This window comes from Lemur catta, chromosome 26 (assembly GCF_020740605.2).
Source record: "Lemur catta isolate mLemCat1 chromosome 26, mLemCat1.pri, whole genome shotgun sequence".
NCBI lineage: Eukaryota > Metazoa > Chordata > Mammalia > Primates > Lemuridae > Lemur > Lemur catta.
The window spans coordinates 2,437,035-2,454,513 of NC_059153.1; the positions used below are offsets into that span (position 1 = coordinate 2,437,035).

The window sequence follows — 17,479 nt, forward strand, 5'->3', positions numbered from 1 at the left end:
AAAATTTCATTTTAAACTGTTTCTTATTTTCGTTCAATGCTAGAACATTTTCTCTGTACCATGCATTTGTTTACTATCATGTCTTACGCGTATATAGAGTGACACAGAATTTCCCAAACATGACAATCTCTTCCTATCCCAGATTTCAAAAAAAAGGAAAGAAAGAAAAACAGAATCTTTCAGGCTTTTAATTGAGAATATTTTTGTGCTGCACATATTAGGAATGACTATTGCATGTGCAGGATAAGGGCAGGGATGTGACCTCATTGCTCACCGTTGTCTCCCAAGCTCCAGCACCCCTCCCTGCATCCACACCTGGCACATAATTGACACTCAGTAAATATTTATTGGATGAGTTAATAAATGATAGAAATGTCACCACATTCACTTCATATATTCGTTTATCTCAACAATCTTCTCACAGTATTTTCACGTCTATAACTTATCCCATGGAGACTTCTAGTATGAAGCTACGAGTATACCTAAGGCATAGTCGGGGTCTTTCCGCCCACTTTAATCCAGTATTCATTTCCACTGTGGGAGGAAGGAGGATTATAAACAGACACTGTTTTAATCCCACCGCTTGCAGCATTATCCTTTAAAATGTTTGACTTACAAATGTCTTCCAGCAGTTGCCTTGCCACTTAAAAGTTATAAAAATTCCTCGAGATTTCACAGTGCTAAATCTTTAAAAAGAAAATAAAAATATCACTCTTCGTTGTCCATCAAATGAAACCGCTCAGATTTCCACAAGTAAATTGGCCTTTCAGGAAACTGTCTTTTTCTTTCTATCTACTTCCTATGAGAACTAAATCTAGTCTTCATTCTCATTAATGGATTCTCTAATCCACTAATGTTTAGTGTTTCAGTGTTTTCATGAAAACACACTGAAAAAAATTTGAACTACAGTTAATACGAGCCACTTTCTTTGATTTATAAGTTTGCTATAACCTGTATGCCCTGTTGTCAAAATGAAGTAAGCCAATAATTATTTTCTTATTCCAATAAAAAGAACAGCCAGTAGAATTTAGAAAGCCCAAAACTTACTTGACCTCTAGTTGCTTCAATTTACTCATTAAATGGAAATAGTAATATCTGCCCTATCTCCCAGAAGTTTTATGAAGTATAAATAAGATAAAAGAAGGAACTTGGCAGAGTCAAAAGTACTTTTAATGACTTCAAAGGTCTTACTGTGCCAAATATTGCATGCCCGATTCATTGGCATTGATGGCTTTCAGGCTTAATTTAGTAGAGACAGAATAAGTATTATTTTATTAGCCACATTTACGTGCTTCCCATTTGGTGCTCAACTGAATGTTAATGATGGGAAGAGAAACCAACATCATTCGACAGCAAGACAGTACTTTGGGGTCCTCTTCTTAATGTGGAGTCCCGTTGTAATTTTTTTCCTTGGGTAATAGCAATTACAGATGTCAAAGGAACTCACATAGATACCTGCTTCCTCAACAAGCTAATTTACTATTTCCTTCTCCTTCCTCAGCTGCTTTTTTTTTTCCTTCCTAAAGGGTTTTTTTCATCTTGATCCTTGACTGCTGAGCTGTTTAAAAGTTGTTGATGAGATTTGTCCATTCATTCACCATATATGTGTGGAGCATGTATTATAGGCATAAAAGTAGACGCAGAATCTGCCCCCGTGCAGCTGGCTGTCTAAGGGAGGACAGACATTGACTGAGCGATGGCACACAGGGCAGAGCATGATGCTGCGTGACAAGATGTGTGCCAGAGGGACGGATGTCTAAGCTGGGCAGTGAAGGGTGCTTTGTGGCAAAGCCACGTAAGCTGAGAGCAGAGGACAGAGACGATGCCAGGGCTGGCACGAGGGGAGAGCATTGAGCGAGGGGGGCAAGTGCCCCACGTGCAGAGGCCCGAGGCCTGATGTCTGTCCCTAACGAAGATGGATGAGCAGTTTCTGGAATCCAGAACAAGGAAATCGACCCCCAGGCCTCCCGGACTCGAGCACTTGCACAGATGAGACAGCTGAGGAAATCCCGATATACGCCGTCCTCCTGGGGCTGTTTCTATTTTCTTGACAGTCTCCAATGCCTTTTTCTTTTTCCTTCTAGCATGTTCATGGGACAGACGGGGGCTAAAAGGAACTTGAAAATCGAGGCCCTTGGCTGGCTTCGTTTCAGAAATAAGCAGCATCGGGGCACGGTCCTTTCCCCACCGGTCCCTGTCTGCGTATTTGTAACCTACTGGCTTCATACTTGCTTCTACCCTCTACAAAGTCTGGGTGGATCACTGTGCCTTTTTAAAACCAGATTCTGTCTCGAGACTTTCTCTCCCCTCCCCCGCCAGTCATCCATCATCCCGTAGCTTCCCAGTGACCGAGTTGCAAGGAAATAAGTACAAAGCTGGGGAAACGTGCCGCTCGTAGCTGTGACAGACAGTGCTTTACGAGGAAAACAAACGGATCTGCTGCGTGGCTTTTTCCAGCTCAACATCATTAACCCTTGACTTCGTCTGTTGAACCTTGACTTGCTCAAGACCCAAAGGGTCAGGGAGCTCCCAGTAAATGATAGCTGATGACATTAATAAATTCCAGAAATAAAGAAAACCAAAGGGTCCAGATCCCGAAATTATAATTGATTGCTTCATAATGCATTTTTAGCAGTGTATCCAGGAAAGCGATTCATATATACTTATATATATATATATTTTAAGAAATCTAGTTCTTATGTATTTTGCATTTGATGTAAACTCATGTTATTAGGAAGTACATTGTTTTTAGCTTGGAAATTGTTGATATCTTAACAGCTGACATCCTGGCTCGAAGTGTTCCGGGGTGTAGCCAGGGCCATTAGTCATGGATCCCTTTGAGTACCCACGTTGGTAATGGCTTTCTGGGTGTTTGTGATGTTTCCTGTTCCCATAACTTGTGGCATAATCTCTCATGGGTTTCGTTTTAGGGTGATCCTGGATCATCTGCTGCAGGAATTAAGGTGACTATAACTTTGCAAATGCTAGTGCCCCGAGAGTCACGGTCTTGGTTTTTATAGGCGTCCCCTGTCTCTTCCCTTTTACCAACTTTGATGGTTACAACTCTGTTCCTATTCTCCTGCGGTAATCAGCTTCCAAATGCAGCAGGGGGGTAGCTGTGGGGAATCTGATGAGGGTTTAAATAAGAGGGCTTGCCTTCTTTTCCCTTTCTGATTGGTTTTTATGGAAATGTGGATTTATATGTGAGCTATAGGTATATTCACAGCAAAAAATTTTCCTATGCCTAGTGAGATGTACAGTAACCAAATAAAGTGAATAAAATACGTGGATCAGGAAGGAGGCTGAAGCCATCCCTGTGAAAGTGCCCAGAGGCCTAAGGGTTTTGGAAAATTCTTCTAAGACTGTCCTTTTCATCTTTGATTTTCTTTGACCAGGGAGAACCTGGAGAATCTGGTCGTCCAGGGCAAAAGGTAATAATGTCTCTATCTCTGGTATGTTCTTACTGTATCCTAATCACCATTTTATATCTACTAGCTACTGCATAATATGAAAACAGTTGTTGCCAAATGATGCAGTTTTCATGCTGTGCGTACAGAGTGTTGTTGGTTGTTTTGCATTTTAGAAGTTCTTAAAGTTGACCGTAGCAAAATATGCAAACTTGGTATATGTAAAAGGATGCTTTGTGAATGTCAGTCTGCATGTGCTTAGCTGTTTGAAACTAACAAAAATCAGTTGGGTTGGAAAGCCAACTTATGTTGCATGCTTAAAGATAATCTGCATGTTACTTTAAGAAGGTATGGAATGAATATTTGCTAAGCTGTCTCAGTAGAGAATGATGGACAGTTCTTTAAAAATTAGATTTCTTTTTCTTTCATTGAAAATGCTTCCCTACTGATAATTTTTTATGTGAATCATATCTAACTGTGCCGTGAGTGTTATATTATCAAAACTAAATTTGTTAATAAACTAAATTTTCACTAGAGACATTAGCCATACCACTTTAACTAACCAATCTATGGATGTATTCATATTTTTATAATTTGTGCTTCACTTCGTAAATAAATTAGAAGACACGCAGTGAATATGTTTCGATTCGTATTCTCATTGAGTCTGAGGCAGGAAACAAATGTTAGCAGCCTATTGTCTGAGCATGTGGGTATCAGTGCCCAGTGCAGTCAGACTGTAGATAACAGATGTATTGTAGCTAACAAGTAGATGTGAATTCCACATTGGGCCAAATCTCTTAAGATTATGACTCCGGCTTTGTCTAGCAGTAGCTGGTATTGTAGACAGAAGCATGGATAGGAAAATAGAAGTCACCTCATTAGCAGAAAGGGCAGGAAAGAATAAATGCCATTAGAGTAGTTTAGAACCCTAAGACACAGTAAAATAATATCCCCACCTTCTTGAAATCATTGAGAGGATCGTTGCTTTGTCTTAAATACTTAGCATGGACATAATTTTTGAGAAAGTCTTTCAACATTCTTTTAACATTTATCTCTTGAAACTAAAAGTCTAAGAGTGATGACGCAGCAGGCCAGTTTCCAGTAAAGTTAAGGCTTTTCTAAAGAGCCCAGCAAAACTCTGCAAATTTTGCTATTTAATTTCTCACGTTTCCTACTGATTCTTCATTTAAGAAATATGGAATTAGTAATATAGCTGGAGACACATGGTCTGCATTGGTTTGAAAAAGCAACTAATCTTCTTGATAATCTAATTTTAAGTCCCTTAGTCTGTAAATTTTAAAGACTAAGTTGAAATTGCTCTCGAAATCTGTGACTTGCAAAAAAAAAAAAAAATGCCTGCAAGACTGTTTTGGCTTTAAAAAACAAACTAAAACAAATTTGCTATAATCTCATAGAGTTTCCACTGTTTTCAGAATGGAATAGCCAAATGAATTTTCAATTATTTACTAAAACATTGCCTTATCATGATGATTATTTAGAAAAACAGTTTAGACTCATTGTGGAAGTATTATACATAGGTTTACACATGGAAACATTGGACTTCTTTTATGTTTCTTTAAAAATCAGTTTCAAATTACATTGAGAGAAGGGGTGGATTCATTAGAAGTTTACAGCCCATCTGAATAAACATGTGCCCTGACATGAATGTCATCTTTTTTCATTAATATTTATGCCAGCTTCTACCCTTGAACACAGTCTCACTTGCCCACAACATGTGACTTCCTTCGTCTAATATTGGGATTTGGCAATACGTATCCCAACATTGATTTTAAAGTAATGTATTTCCTTGCTTGCTGCTTCTGTAGACTAGAAAAATGACAAACTGACCTGAGTATAGAATCGATTCAAGAGATCTTCCCTGGCATTTTTCTCACCATTGCAGAACTGTGCTGTGAGTTCATTGGCACTTATCCTCCCACGTTAGGGACACCCCAGAAAAGTATAGGGTATCATGACACAGTAAAATGCTCGTGGTTACCTTTCCAATGGGTAGTCTTCTCCAGCATCAAAGTTTGATATCTAAAGTAATATTCATAACGTAGCAATGATTTCATTGGATTTTCTTTCTTTTATAACCTCAACAGTAGAGTATGTGATTCATGTGTGAGTTGGAGAGAATGTATATGCTTATAGGGTGTATAGATTTATAAAATAGGTTTTGTGTTTCATCGCTTAATTCTTTCCTTGCTCTAACGCCTCCATATCTTTTTAAAATATATATATTTTTTTCATTTTAAAGGAGTAAAATTACCTGATCCCCCGTCAGAAGGGATCCTCACGATTGAACTCTCTCTAAGAGAACAAGGCTCTGTAGCAGGGATGTGAGAGGAAAGCAGGGTCCTGGTTTTGAAGGTCTCCACAATGGAAAGTGAAGAGTGGAAGGGAAAGAAATAAAAATCAAAAGAATATGTATCTGTATAAAGTTTAGTCTGCTTGGACAAGTACTCTTTGAATGAGATGATAAGCCAACTCTTAATTACGAGCCACATCTGACCTGCCAGCTGTGCCTGTCCAAGAGCACAACTCACAGAAGCCCCTGAGCCAAGGATGCCTCAGAACAGAGAACTCACTGGAAAAACTATCTCCTAATTAGAAGATAAGCTTTCCTGGTATAAAGATAGAGAATTTATATCGGTAGAAAAGTCTTCTTAAAGATGTTGAGATGTTCCACACAGGGTAACATTACATATATTATAATCTTTCATTATGTCAGCTACTACATTAAGTAAACATAAATTTGGGAAGATAAAATTTATAAAAATTCAAGATTATAAAATATGAATTTCTGAAAGATTTGTTCACTGAAAAATACATTTATGGACCAGTGTGATGGCCCATACCTGTAATCCCAGTTACTTGGGAGGCTGAGGGAGGAGGATCACCGAGCCCAGGAGTTTGAGGTTGCAGTGAGCTATGATGACACCACTGCACTCTAGCCCTGGCAATAGAGCGAAAACCTATCTCAAAAAAAAAAAAAAAAAATTATGACCTAACACACATATATACATACATACATATATGATGTAGGGAAAAGCTAAATGCTCAAAGTTTCTGTAAGTATTCAGTCTGTAATATAAAATATTTCTTAATATCTTTAGATCATTCTCACTGTTAGAAAGCATGGGGGGGGGTGTGTGTATAAATATCTTTCTTTAAAGTAGTGACACAATCTTTTAATTGGGTGGGAGGGAAAGGTGTGGTGAGAACTCCTGTTGGAAAATAATGTTAGGACCTATATGTTTCCATTAATGTTTCAAATAGGATGTCTCCAAAATGAGTTTGGGGAGACTTCTCTAAAACCATACAAAGATATAGATTTGTCATCAATATGTTTACTTTTATTGGTTGTATATTCTGCTGCAACTTACTCTTTTCAAGAGCCTTATATATTTTTTAAAAGTAAAAGAGAATTTTCAGTAAAATATGCATACAAGCCCTTTTTGCTGCATCTTGTTAAATTTATTAATTAAAGGGTAAAAAGGAAAGAAAAAATCAAATGTGTAATGTTATATCTAGGTAAAATTTACTCGGACAAGTATTCTTTTAATAGAATAACAAGTTCTTAATAATTATCCTTTCTTCTCTGGCTTAATCTCATTTTAGTCTTATCATTCACAATGCAAACTTTCATTTATATAGTTTCAGACAGAGTAGTTTTTCTTTTGCATTCCTGAAGTACCTTTGACCTAAATCATCAAGAAAGTCATTGTACTTTTTTTGGTATCATCAAACAGCTTAATAGCATCAGAAATCATTCTGTGATAAAACCAGAGCAAATTATAGCTCTTCATAATCTGAAAGTAATAGTATTAAAGATGGAATGTCTGGTTGTTCTTAGTGGATTTTCCTTGGAATGAGGATTGTTGAAGCATTTAGATTAAAAGAAATACTGGCCGGGCGCGGTGGCTCACGCCTGTGATCCTAGCTCTGGGAGGCCGAGGCGGGTGGATCGCTCGAGGTCAGGAGTTCGAGACCAGCCTGAGCAAGAGTGAGACCCCGTCTCTACTAAAAATAGAAAGAAATTATCTGGCCAACTAAAAATATATATACAAAAAAATTAGCCGGGCATGGTGGCTCATGCCTATAGTCCCAGCTACTCGGGAGGCTGAGGCAGTAGGATCGCTTAAGCCCAGGAGTCTGAGGTTGCTGTGAGCCAGGCTGATGCCACGGCACTCACTCTAGCCCGGGCAACAAAGTGAGACTCTGTCTCAAAAAAAAAAAAAAAAAAAAAAAGAAATACTATCTTTGACAGTTTCATTGTTAGCTTGATGCTTCTGTCTCTTTCACTATACGGGGTATCCCAAAAGTCGCCAGACATAGGGATAATGGAAATGTACCTTTATTTACAAAATATTAATTACAAAATTTTACAAACTATTTCCTTTGTATGGAGACTTTTGGAACACCCTGTAGTATAGTTGTTGTCCCACTGACTGGCCATCATGAAATGGTCTCACCCTTTTACCTTTAAATGTTATTTCCAAAGTAATAGTCACTTCAGTCCAACACAGAGAGGACTTTTTATTTTTTCCTGAGATTCCTTTATACATTTTTAGTAGAATTCAGGAGATTTTCTAAGCAATGTAACCTCTTGTCATCATTCTTTGTGCTTAAAATAATGTAGACAATTCTGTGAAAATGAGAAGGTTAAGCTTGACTCCAATGCACTCACCCAAAATGTACCAGTTAATCTCAAACCTGTATTCAGGAACAGCTGCGGGGCTACCATTAACCCTAAGCTGCTAAGCAGGGTTGCCCAGACTCAACAATTGTCAGAAATACAGGCTGGAGTGAAGTATAATCTTAACCGTTTATGTGTCTTCTCATCATTCAGGAATGGAAAGGAAAGCTTACTACACTTTTAAGTGAGCAAGATTTTTAACCTATGTTGTTTTGATGTGACTGTCTGTTCGTACAGCCAACTCTTGATTATTATCCGAGGTGAGAGAGTATCAGAGCAGGAAGCATTGCTGAATTGCACATGTAATCCTCAGTTCGGCCACATCGCTTCAGCCTCCCCAACAAATCATTTACAGAAGGAATAATAAAATATGGGAGTTTTTTCTCCTTTTACTCCTCTTTCTTGCCTTTTGTTAGAGATGCCAGTGAGCAGGGAACTGTCAGGAAAAAATTCTGAAAGGGAGAAAATTCTGAAAAAGCTGCAAAGTGGTCAACCAATTCCTGCATCAAGAGTTGACTGAATTATGATTTCACAAAACTGTAGACAGTTTTTTTAAAATATTTATATATGCAGAACGTATTAAGCCGGGAACGTTTGCCATGTGTTTCTCCAGATTTGTGACTGAATGAGTATCGTTCTATAATGCTATGTGATTTTCCTGTGTAGGGTGAACCAGGGCTTCCCGGGCTTCCTGGACTTCCGGGGATAAAGGTAAATACTGCACTGACAGTCTTGGTTTCATGGAACTGTAGGCATGAGATTCACTCAACTCAAAGGCAAACAGGAAAAAAATGAAAACTAAAAATATAATGCTGTTCTTTATTCTCCAACCATCTTAACCGACTAAATTTTTTTAATTAAAACTAAAGTACAGATGTTGCTAAAGTTTGCCATAGGTATCTGGACTGCATCTTCTGCTATTAAACTTACTATGCCCCTTAAGTAAATGTAAATGCCACTTCATTTGAAGTTCTAAGAATTCTTTGAAGTCTAGAATGTTTCTTTACCTTCACATTTTAATTTTATTCTTAAGCCACTATCAGATTTTGACCAGAATTAGACTCTTAACCTCCCCATAAATCTAACGTTTAGGCAGCTGTTTTTGTGATTCACTCATTAAAATAATCCCTCTAAAGCATTTGTGCTTCCACTTCCTCTCAGTAACTCTCACCGCAAAGTATAAATCATATTACTGAGATATTTTGACCCAACACATATACTGTTCCCATAGACTTTGTAACTGTCTTTTGAAATAATTGCTTAAAGCTTAGTTTGGAAACACTGTTTTAAATGATTTAAAAACCACTTTAAAATGTTAAAAACATTTTTTTAAATTGTTAAAAAATTTTTACATGACATCTAAAAAGACTTAAAGTTATACTGCCTTAGCTGTAGTTCCTCCTTTAAAATCAGCTTCTTATTTTTAAATTCTTTTTATGTATTCTAGAACTACTTGATAGGATAACATTATACAAATACATTTGTCCTTACATTTTCCTCAACTTACAAAGAATCAATCTCTATCTTGCATTAGTCTATTCTAAAATTAATATCTCTACTTCCAGTGTTGTGTCTGTTTTATGAAGGTTCTGCTTAGAGTGGGAGTTATAAGAAATAGTATGATTTTAGAATAAAAATGTTAAGTTATTGAGTTCTCAGAGATCATATGGTATCCTAGAAAATATTTTAAGAGTATATTTGATATAAATATTAAACACAAAAACAATGTCTTTCAGATTGGCACTCAGAAATTTTTATTCTGGCTTTTTGTTTGATGTTTCCAGATTAGTATCATAAAAGTTCAGATATGTCCGTTCAGCATATTTTTAGTCTTTGGCTTCTTTGGTGAAAAAGTACACTCCATGACAACAGTTTGCTAATGAGTCCAAGTCGCTTTCTAATCATTTGATATTTAGCAGGAATTACTTCATAAACTAATACATGATTGATTTCAAATTGGAGAGTTAATTTATGACCGTTCCTTAGTAACTTTCACACGTTAAAAAAAAAGGATAACTTTTTACAAATGATTGGAAGACCGTAAAACTGTAGAACAAATTTAAGAAATCATATTCAGCGTTAATTTAAAAGAACCTGGCAGCGTTAGAAATCAGTGGGGAGGCGTTTTCAAGGAGGAGTGTTTGGAAGGGCTGGGGCAGTTTCCTGCAGCAAATGCTTGTAGGTTAGCAGGGCTGTGCTGCCAACGCCAACTCGTCCTACAGGAACCTCAGTGCTTTGAAATCCAGTTGTTCCCTTTCCAGAGCTTGACACACTTTCTTAGTACAAAGTACAACAGCATGAAGGAATCAGTTCTTTCTCTCCAAAGCCAAAGAAAAAACCAAAACAATCTCAATTTTTAGTCTATGTTATCAATATCTTACTTTAATCTTATGTCCTCCACCATGAAAAATATCCCACGGGGCCCTTAGCATCTGCCCGGTCATCTGTGGACCAGTCTGAATGTTGGGAAATTTTTCAGATTGGGAAGGATGTTAGTGATTTGCCACCTCTCGTAAATGCTTTTATTCTTAGAGTCCTAGGAAATTGCCAGATGTATCTGTCAAGGTCATTTAGCTCTGATATTTTCTTTTGGTTTTCTATCCCTGACTAGTAACTGTAGTGAAAAGAAGCTATCAACTGACAAAAACCCTTTTCGTCGTTCACTAGAAATATTTTTCTATGTAGCTGTCAAGTACTGTTGGGTAACTATCCGGTATTTGATTTTTATCAGAGGTTCTATTTTCAGTTTAATAAGCTTTGTCTTCCCCCTCTAATTCAGGATATAGGAGATATGCTTTCCTTAAAATGCAATAGGTAATCCCTATAAATAATTAATTTTGAAAAGGAGACAATTTAAAGACATATCCCAGTCATTAGTAGTCATTGGATATTTATAAATGTAGAGTTAAGAGTTGATAATTTTATGATGTAGTTTCATTCACTTGGAATGTTCTTTATTCCTTTAATTTACCTTCCTTCCATTAGGTAGCCGTGATTTCATAGTTTGAATGAGTAACGGTATTTAAGAGCCAAAGCCACCATGTATGGATAAGAATGCGTGGTGGCAGGAACATCAGTCATAACTTCCTAGACCTGAGGGTGGGTTTACACTTTGGAAATACTTCCTGCTGCTGTCCCCCTCCGTCTCATCTGCTGGTGCTGCAGAGAGCGCGCGGATGCCATCCGCTGTTCCCAAGACTTTGAGGAAACCAGCCACGACATACCAGGGAAGCTTCGGTTCACCACCTGTTGCTCTCGGGGAACGGTCGGAAACTTAATGAGCATCCACATGCTTTCCATAGCGCTCAGGAAATGAGCAAAGTACCTAAATACAGACAGCAGACTCATCTATCTGTCACCTCAGGGTCCCACTCAGAGAAAAGTGCTAATACCTTAGGCATACATAATAAAAGTCACTAAGAGCAGGCATAACGATTTCAAACTACTCATAAGCTTCCTTGCAGACGTATTCCAAAGCCCTCCGACCATATGGAAGACATTTGGAATTCCTATTTCGTGCATTCATGGTTCATATAGTGTCAAGATGTTCAACTGGGAAAATTAAATTATGTACAATGTACCATGCAGACATTGATCTTCTGGAATAAGATCTGAACTCGGAAAATTAGTTTTTTAAACAAGTCTTCAAATATTTTTAATGGGCAAAAATTATTATAACCAGCTTTTTGGATATCACATAAAAGGATAAGACTCTAGGTTCCTATTTTTTAACATGTCGCTCTCTATACTTATTTTGAAGAATGTAAATACATTACTTACCCCTTTCTACGGTCGCATTGCCCTAGTATTTAAGCAGGACAAGGCAGTGACTTCAGCACAGGCTGCCAGTGTGCTCTACTCCTCATCAGTGCTGGGATACGGGGCAAGTCCTGTAACTGCTCTGTGCCTCAGTTTCCCCGTAAAGTGGGAATCATCACTGAACATAAGTCAGAGGGTTGTTGTGAGAGTTCAGTGAATTAATATTTGTACAACTCTTAAAGTACTGCCAAGCATATAGTAAATGCTATATAAATTTTGGCTATTGTTCTTTCTTTCTCCTGGGGCAGCTCAGAATATTGGAAACATCAGTTACGCACCTGTTCTCTGTTTCCTTATGTGAGTCATTTTAACCCAGGAACATAAAGGCATTTATGCTCTACAGGTTCATAGATGTAAATTCTGAAGACTCCTTTGCAGTGAGGGGTGAACGTTATCTTTAAGAGCAGTAAGATCACGTGCTTTTTCTTGGAGCATGACATCACACTGTGCCCCTTTCCTATCACCCAAATGCATTTCAGACACAAAGGATGAACGAGCACAACTTTCTGGGCGTAAGACATGGCATTGTTGAAGTTCTCCTGCCTGACACTGTTCCCGGGAGAAGCAAAAAGAAAACTTGACGCGTAATGATGGAAATTCTCCAGGCCCCTGTCAGCGTTGCCTAACCCAATACATTTTTCATGAATATAGATTTTCAGTGCTTGCTTTTCTCCTTCCAGTATACACCACCAGTTTCTCTCACCGTAATTCACAAAGTAAGTTAGAAAAAAATAGTGGAATAAGGGAGACATAGTACGGTAAAAATTACATCAAATCACTGAGGTGACAAAGAAATTTTCACAGGATAGCTTGCTCCAAAGCTTGCGGTTTTTGTTCTGGCTTCCACATTCCCGAAAATTTGACATTCAGATCAAGAACTGAGGACTGGGAGGGTACGAGACAGTCACTAACTCTTTATACCTCGTCATATGAAATCATCCTTGACACCAAATCATATGAAGACTAACTTTTACAGATGGCAGAAACATTTACTTTGGCATTCTTAGGATTAGGTATAGTGTGCTGTAATCTAATAGGGACTTATCTTCTAAATCCACGAGAGATGAGGTTCCTTCCTCAGAAACATCAAATCTCATTTTAAAAATAGCAGAGGAAAACTTTTGGAAGTAGCATAGGATGTGAAATGAATTCCTAAAAGAGAAAAAGAAAAAGGAGAAATGCTGATTGAAAGAATAACATTGTGTTATTGTTACTTATGATTATTTCCGGCTTGCACAAGGTCCATCTGAGAAGTGGAGTAATTTGAGCCCAATTAGGAAACTCATACAACCAGAACTCAGAGATTCTTAGCAACCATAATGAAACCTCCAATAAATACAACGAATGTGCTTTCATGATGTAATCCTGTTAAGAAAAAAAAAATCAGAAAGGTATGTTTTCTGGATTTTAAATAAACCTGCTATTGTAGTTCATTTTCATGAGCGCCACCGAGAAGTTTAATTTATACTCAAATTTGATCCTTAAGGGAAATAAGTGTTTTGGGGGTAGACTCTACTTTCTCAGTCTTTTTTCCACCTCCATAATTTTACAAATCAATCATTACCAAAACTGGCTGCCTGGAAATTCTTCTTACAGCAAATGTTCTTGCTGTAATCCTCAAAAGCAGGTATCATGCTGACTTGAATTCTAATTAGCCTTCAAGCAATAGGAATATTGTACGGCTAATGCATTCAGTGTCAAGACACATTAATCAAAATTATTGGTGATGCTTTTAGCACCCAGGCAAATCAGCACATTTTTTTTTAAGCCCTGTTGTACTATTTATTGGGCAATGAAAATTGGATCTGCTTGGGGGTAATAAATATCGTGGAAAACATGACTTGGTTTAAGCGGTATATTAGAGATTTTTTTTTTAGACAGGCTAAAAAAAAATAATAATTTTTACTCCTTTAATTGATATTGACTTATACAAATAAAGCAAATGGCAATGAATGAAAAACCAGAGATTTTTCCATGGACCAGAGCTAATCAGTTAGGACTTTCTGGCCACCATTCATTCAGTGCATGGTATATTCCGACTTTTATAGGGCAACCAACACCTGGCGAGCCAGCCATATCTGTATAAATGAAGCTGTCTCTTGTTTTCTTATCTTGAATAATAATCCCATCTAAGCGTTTGTTGACTCTTCTCATCATTATGTAAATTTGACAGAAGAGTGTTCAGTGGACTGTTACAGTGACCACTGAGAAGATAAAATAAGGTCACCTGAAATACTTTCTTGCTATGCATTGAATGTGGGTTGGAAGAAAAATCAGTCAAGATTTAATATAGAATTTTAAGACTTGGCCAGGTGCGGTGGCTCACGCCTGTAATCCAGCATTCTGGGAGGCCGAGGCAGGCGGATCATTTTTGCTCGGGAGTTCGAGACCGGCCTGAGCAAGAGCGAGACCCCGTCTCTACTAAAAATAGAAAGAAATTATCTGGACAGCTAAAAATATATATAGGAAAAAATTAGCCGGGCGTGGTGGCGCATGCCTATAGTCCCAGCTACTCGGGAGGCTGAGGCAGGAGGATCGCTTGAGCCCAGGAGTTTGAGGTTACTGTGAGCGAGGCTGACGCCACGGCACTCTAGCCCGGGCGACAGAGTGAGACTCTGTCTCAAAAAAAAAAAAGACTTAATGAGACCTTTGGTGGTCATTGCTAGATTTCAGAAATGTCATGTTCCTAAGGAATTTCCCAGCTTTGCCTTGCCAATTTTTTTTTTTGTTCTTGTGATTGCTAGAGATGGTAGTTGTTTGTGTGGTTATTTTGTGTGTTAGTTTTTTGATTTTTTGGCCAAAAGACAGAATTTAAGCTGATATCTCAATAGACTATTTCAGTTTTTTACAAATAACAGGAAATGAGCAGAAGAGAAGTAGCTTCAGTCAAAAATCTTATCTTTACGGTGTCTTCCTTGTATCTTATATAGGATGAGTAGGACCCACTTTTCTCTAGCGATTCTGTGTTTATTTTTATGTGTACATGTTGCCAATTTATGAAAGAAAAGGTAGAAGGGAGGGGAGAGAGAGACTGACAATACTGACACCCTAATCAAGGATAGAACTTGTTGTTTGGTATAAAAGCTGGGTGATTTTCAAATACAGTACATATGATTGTAGTTATGGTGGCTTATGTCCATTGAGCGGAACACTGTAAGATTGAATGGCTGCCCTGATGGTCAACTATAGTTGGAAAGATCAGTGTGAGACCATTGGCCTTTCATAGCTGGTCAGGTGAAGCTACGCTTCTGATTTCAGCTATGGTTTTTCTCCATAGGCTTGATTCTGTATCCTTACGTGCTCTGGCTGTTCTAAGCTTTTGTTCAAATTAGCAACCTATGTCAGATTTTCAGACCGGTCTGCTGGCTGCTGCTTCCAGGCCTCTATAGTGCTTTACCCTGAATTAATAGCCCTACTTCTGTCCTCCCTGAACCCCAGTGTAGTTGCCAAAACCAAAGCTACTCATCTTTTCCACCAGCCCAACACAAGAAAATATAGTATCGTCTTAGTATTGAGACCTGTTTTTTAACTCATTGATGATGAGCTAACTAATCTTAAGGATAACCAGAGGATAAAATTCATGAAACAACTTAGGGAGAAATCAGATGCAATATCCAGGAAAAGGCCAGAAAGTTAGAGCAAATTTTCCTTCCTTTTGGAGTTCGATGCTGCGTTGGTCCATCTTACAGTCCACCAGCAGAGCTGAGCTACTCCTGTGACAGCCCATTTAGTCGCTGTGTAGCATGTGGCTTGGGAAGCAGAGTAAGGTGCCAGCTATTAATTATGTTCTAGTGATTAAAATTTTGGATTATATTAAGGGCTCTGATAAATAGTGTTATATTCTTATCCCCGGGCTTTGATTACATCATGGTTCCGTACCTATTTTAAGGGTTCGATAATATATTGTTTAGATTTTTCTGTTTGTCTCAAGAGTAAATCTAGTTTGGAGATTTCCAGAATCAATGGAGATAAAAGAACATAAAACAAAACAAAAATAACAGATGAAATCTGGATTCGACTGTCGTGGGAACGGAGAGGACAACAGAAACTTCTTAGACACCCGTTCCTCTCCATTCTTCCTCTTCCTCTTGTCTTCCTCGCTCTCTCTCCTTCCCTCCCTGCTTTCTTTTCCTACCCTTCTCTTCTTTCTTTTTTCTTCTCTCTGTCTTTTTAGCTGGGCACTCACTTTGCAGGCGATGACTGATTGTAAGACTTGGTGGTTGGCTGCCGTCCCTCTTCAATCCCTTCCCCACGATCATCATCGTTGGCGCCAGCTGAGCAAACCCAGTGGACTTTGTCATCTTGTTGTTCTTCACTGGTGACAAAAGTGAAAACCTAACTTGCGGCAGTGCTAAGTAGCTAGAAGGCTGGAGAACATGGAATGTATATATGTGACATGAGAGAAGAAATAGATATGTGAAATTTTAGAGAAAAATAGAGTAACTCTGAAATCAGTGGGACTCTTCTCAACTCATTCTCATGGCCTTTGCTGTTGGAAAACTAGATGTTTAAAATCTTTGCCTTTCCCCCATTTTTCTTAGACATTTTTGTTATTTTCTTTAAAAAGCACTAACAGATCATTAACTTAAAAGGTTAATAGTTTCAGAAAATGTCCTATTTTGTTGTCTCCCCTTCGTTGGTAGAGCCATTTTACTTACTGTTTGCCTGCTCAAATCCCCGTTTCTCTGATGACAGCCAACACCCGCCCTTCCCAGGGGTCTCTGCTTTACATCCCATAATATTCCCAAAGCGGCTCCTGGAAGTTATGATTTGGATTTTCTAATTCAGGTAATTGCCTAGTACAAAAAAGAAAAAAACAGGGAGAAAAAAACCTTTCTGGATTTATTTTTTCCTTTATTAAAAGTACTGTAAGAGCTTAATTCCATTATAGTTCAAACTTCCTCCCCCTCTTTGTCTCCTCAGACAAATAAGTGTGAATAATTTTCAATTTTGCATTCGCCCATTTCCCGTTGATTAAAGAAGATTAAAAATGTAAAACAGCTGGGAGAATCATTATATATTCCAATATAAATAGTTATTTCTCCTGTCTGTTGCCCTGAAAACTTATATAAGCTTTTTTTTTTTTTTTTGTAGTCTGATTACTCCAAAGATGATTTTCTAGAAGTGTTTTGCTGCATACTCCTCCTTTTCCCCCAACCAAGTCTCTTTCCTCTATCCTGGTTGACAAGAATTGTGACGAATAGCCACTTGGTATTTTATCACAAGAAAGTACTTCTATAACTTTAGGTTGTCATGATTGCCTCTCTCCTAGACATTTTAGGAGATTCTAGAACCTTTAAACTGTCCATCAGTCCTTCTCAAAGAAGTAGGGCTTTTCTTAAAGGGTTCAATTATTTAGAGAAATTCAATAGGTGTGACCACTTTCTTCTTTTCCTTCCTTAAAGGAAGAAAATTCATTCTTAGGAAACCTGACACATCTCTATCTTACACAGTTTGTGTGTTTTAAAACCTCTTTTGGTTTTGCGATCCTAACTGCCCTGGAAGATAGATATTGCTCATAAAATAATGATATATTCACATGAGAAAATCT

The 17,479-nt window shown here is 37.9% G+C and overlaps 1 protein-coding gene across 2 annotated transcripts in view; it reads left to right on the forward strand.

The window, feature by feature from the left end:
- COL25A1 (collagen type XXV alpha 1 chain) overlaps window positions 1-17,479 on the forward strand; it is a 337,352-nt gene that overhangs the window by 273,742 nt on the left and 46,131 nt on the right. For both annotated transcript variants that reach the window (XM_045537459.1, XM_045537458.1), the window contains exons 16-18: window positions 2,931-2,963; window positions 3,396-3,431; window positions 8,776-8,820. In XM_045537459.1, the coding sequence (XP_045393415.1) occupies window positions 2,931-2,963; window positions 3,396-3,431; window positions 8,776-8,820 (114 nt within the window). The remainder of the gene's footprint in view (window positions 1-2,930; window positions 2,964-3,395; window positions 3,432-8,775; window positions 8,821-17,479) is intronic.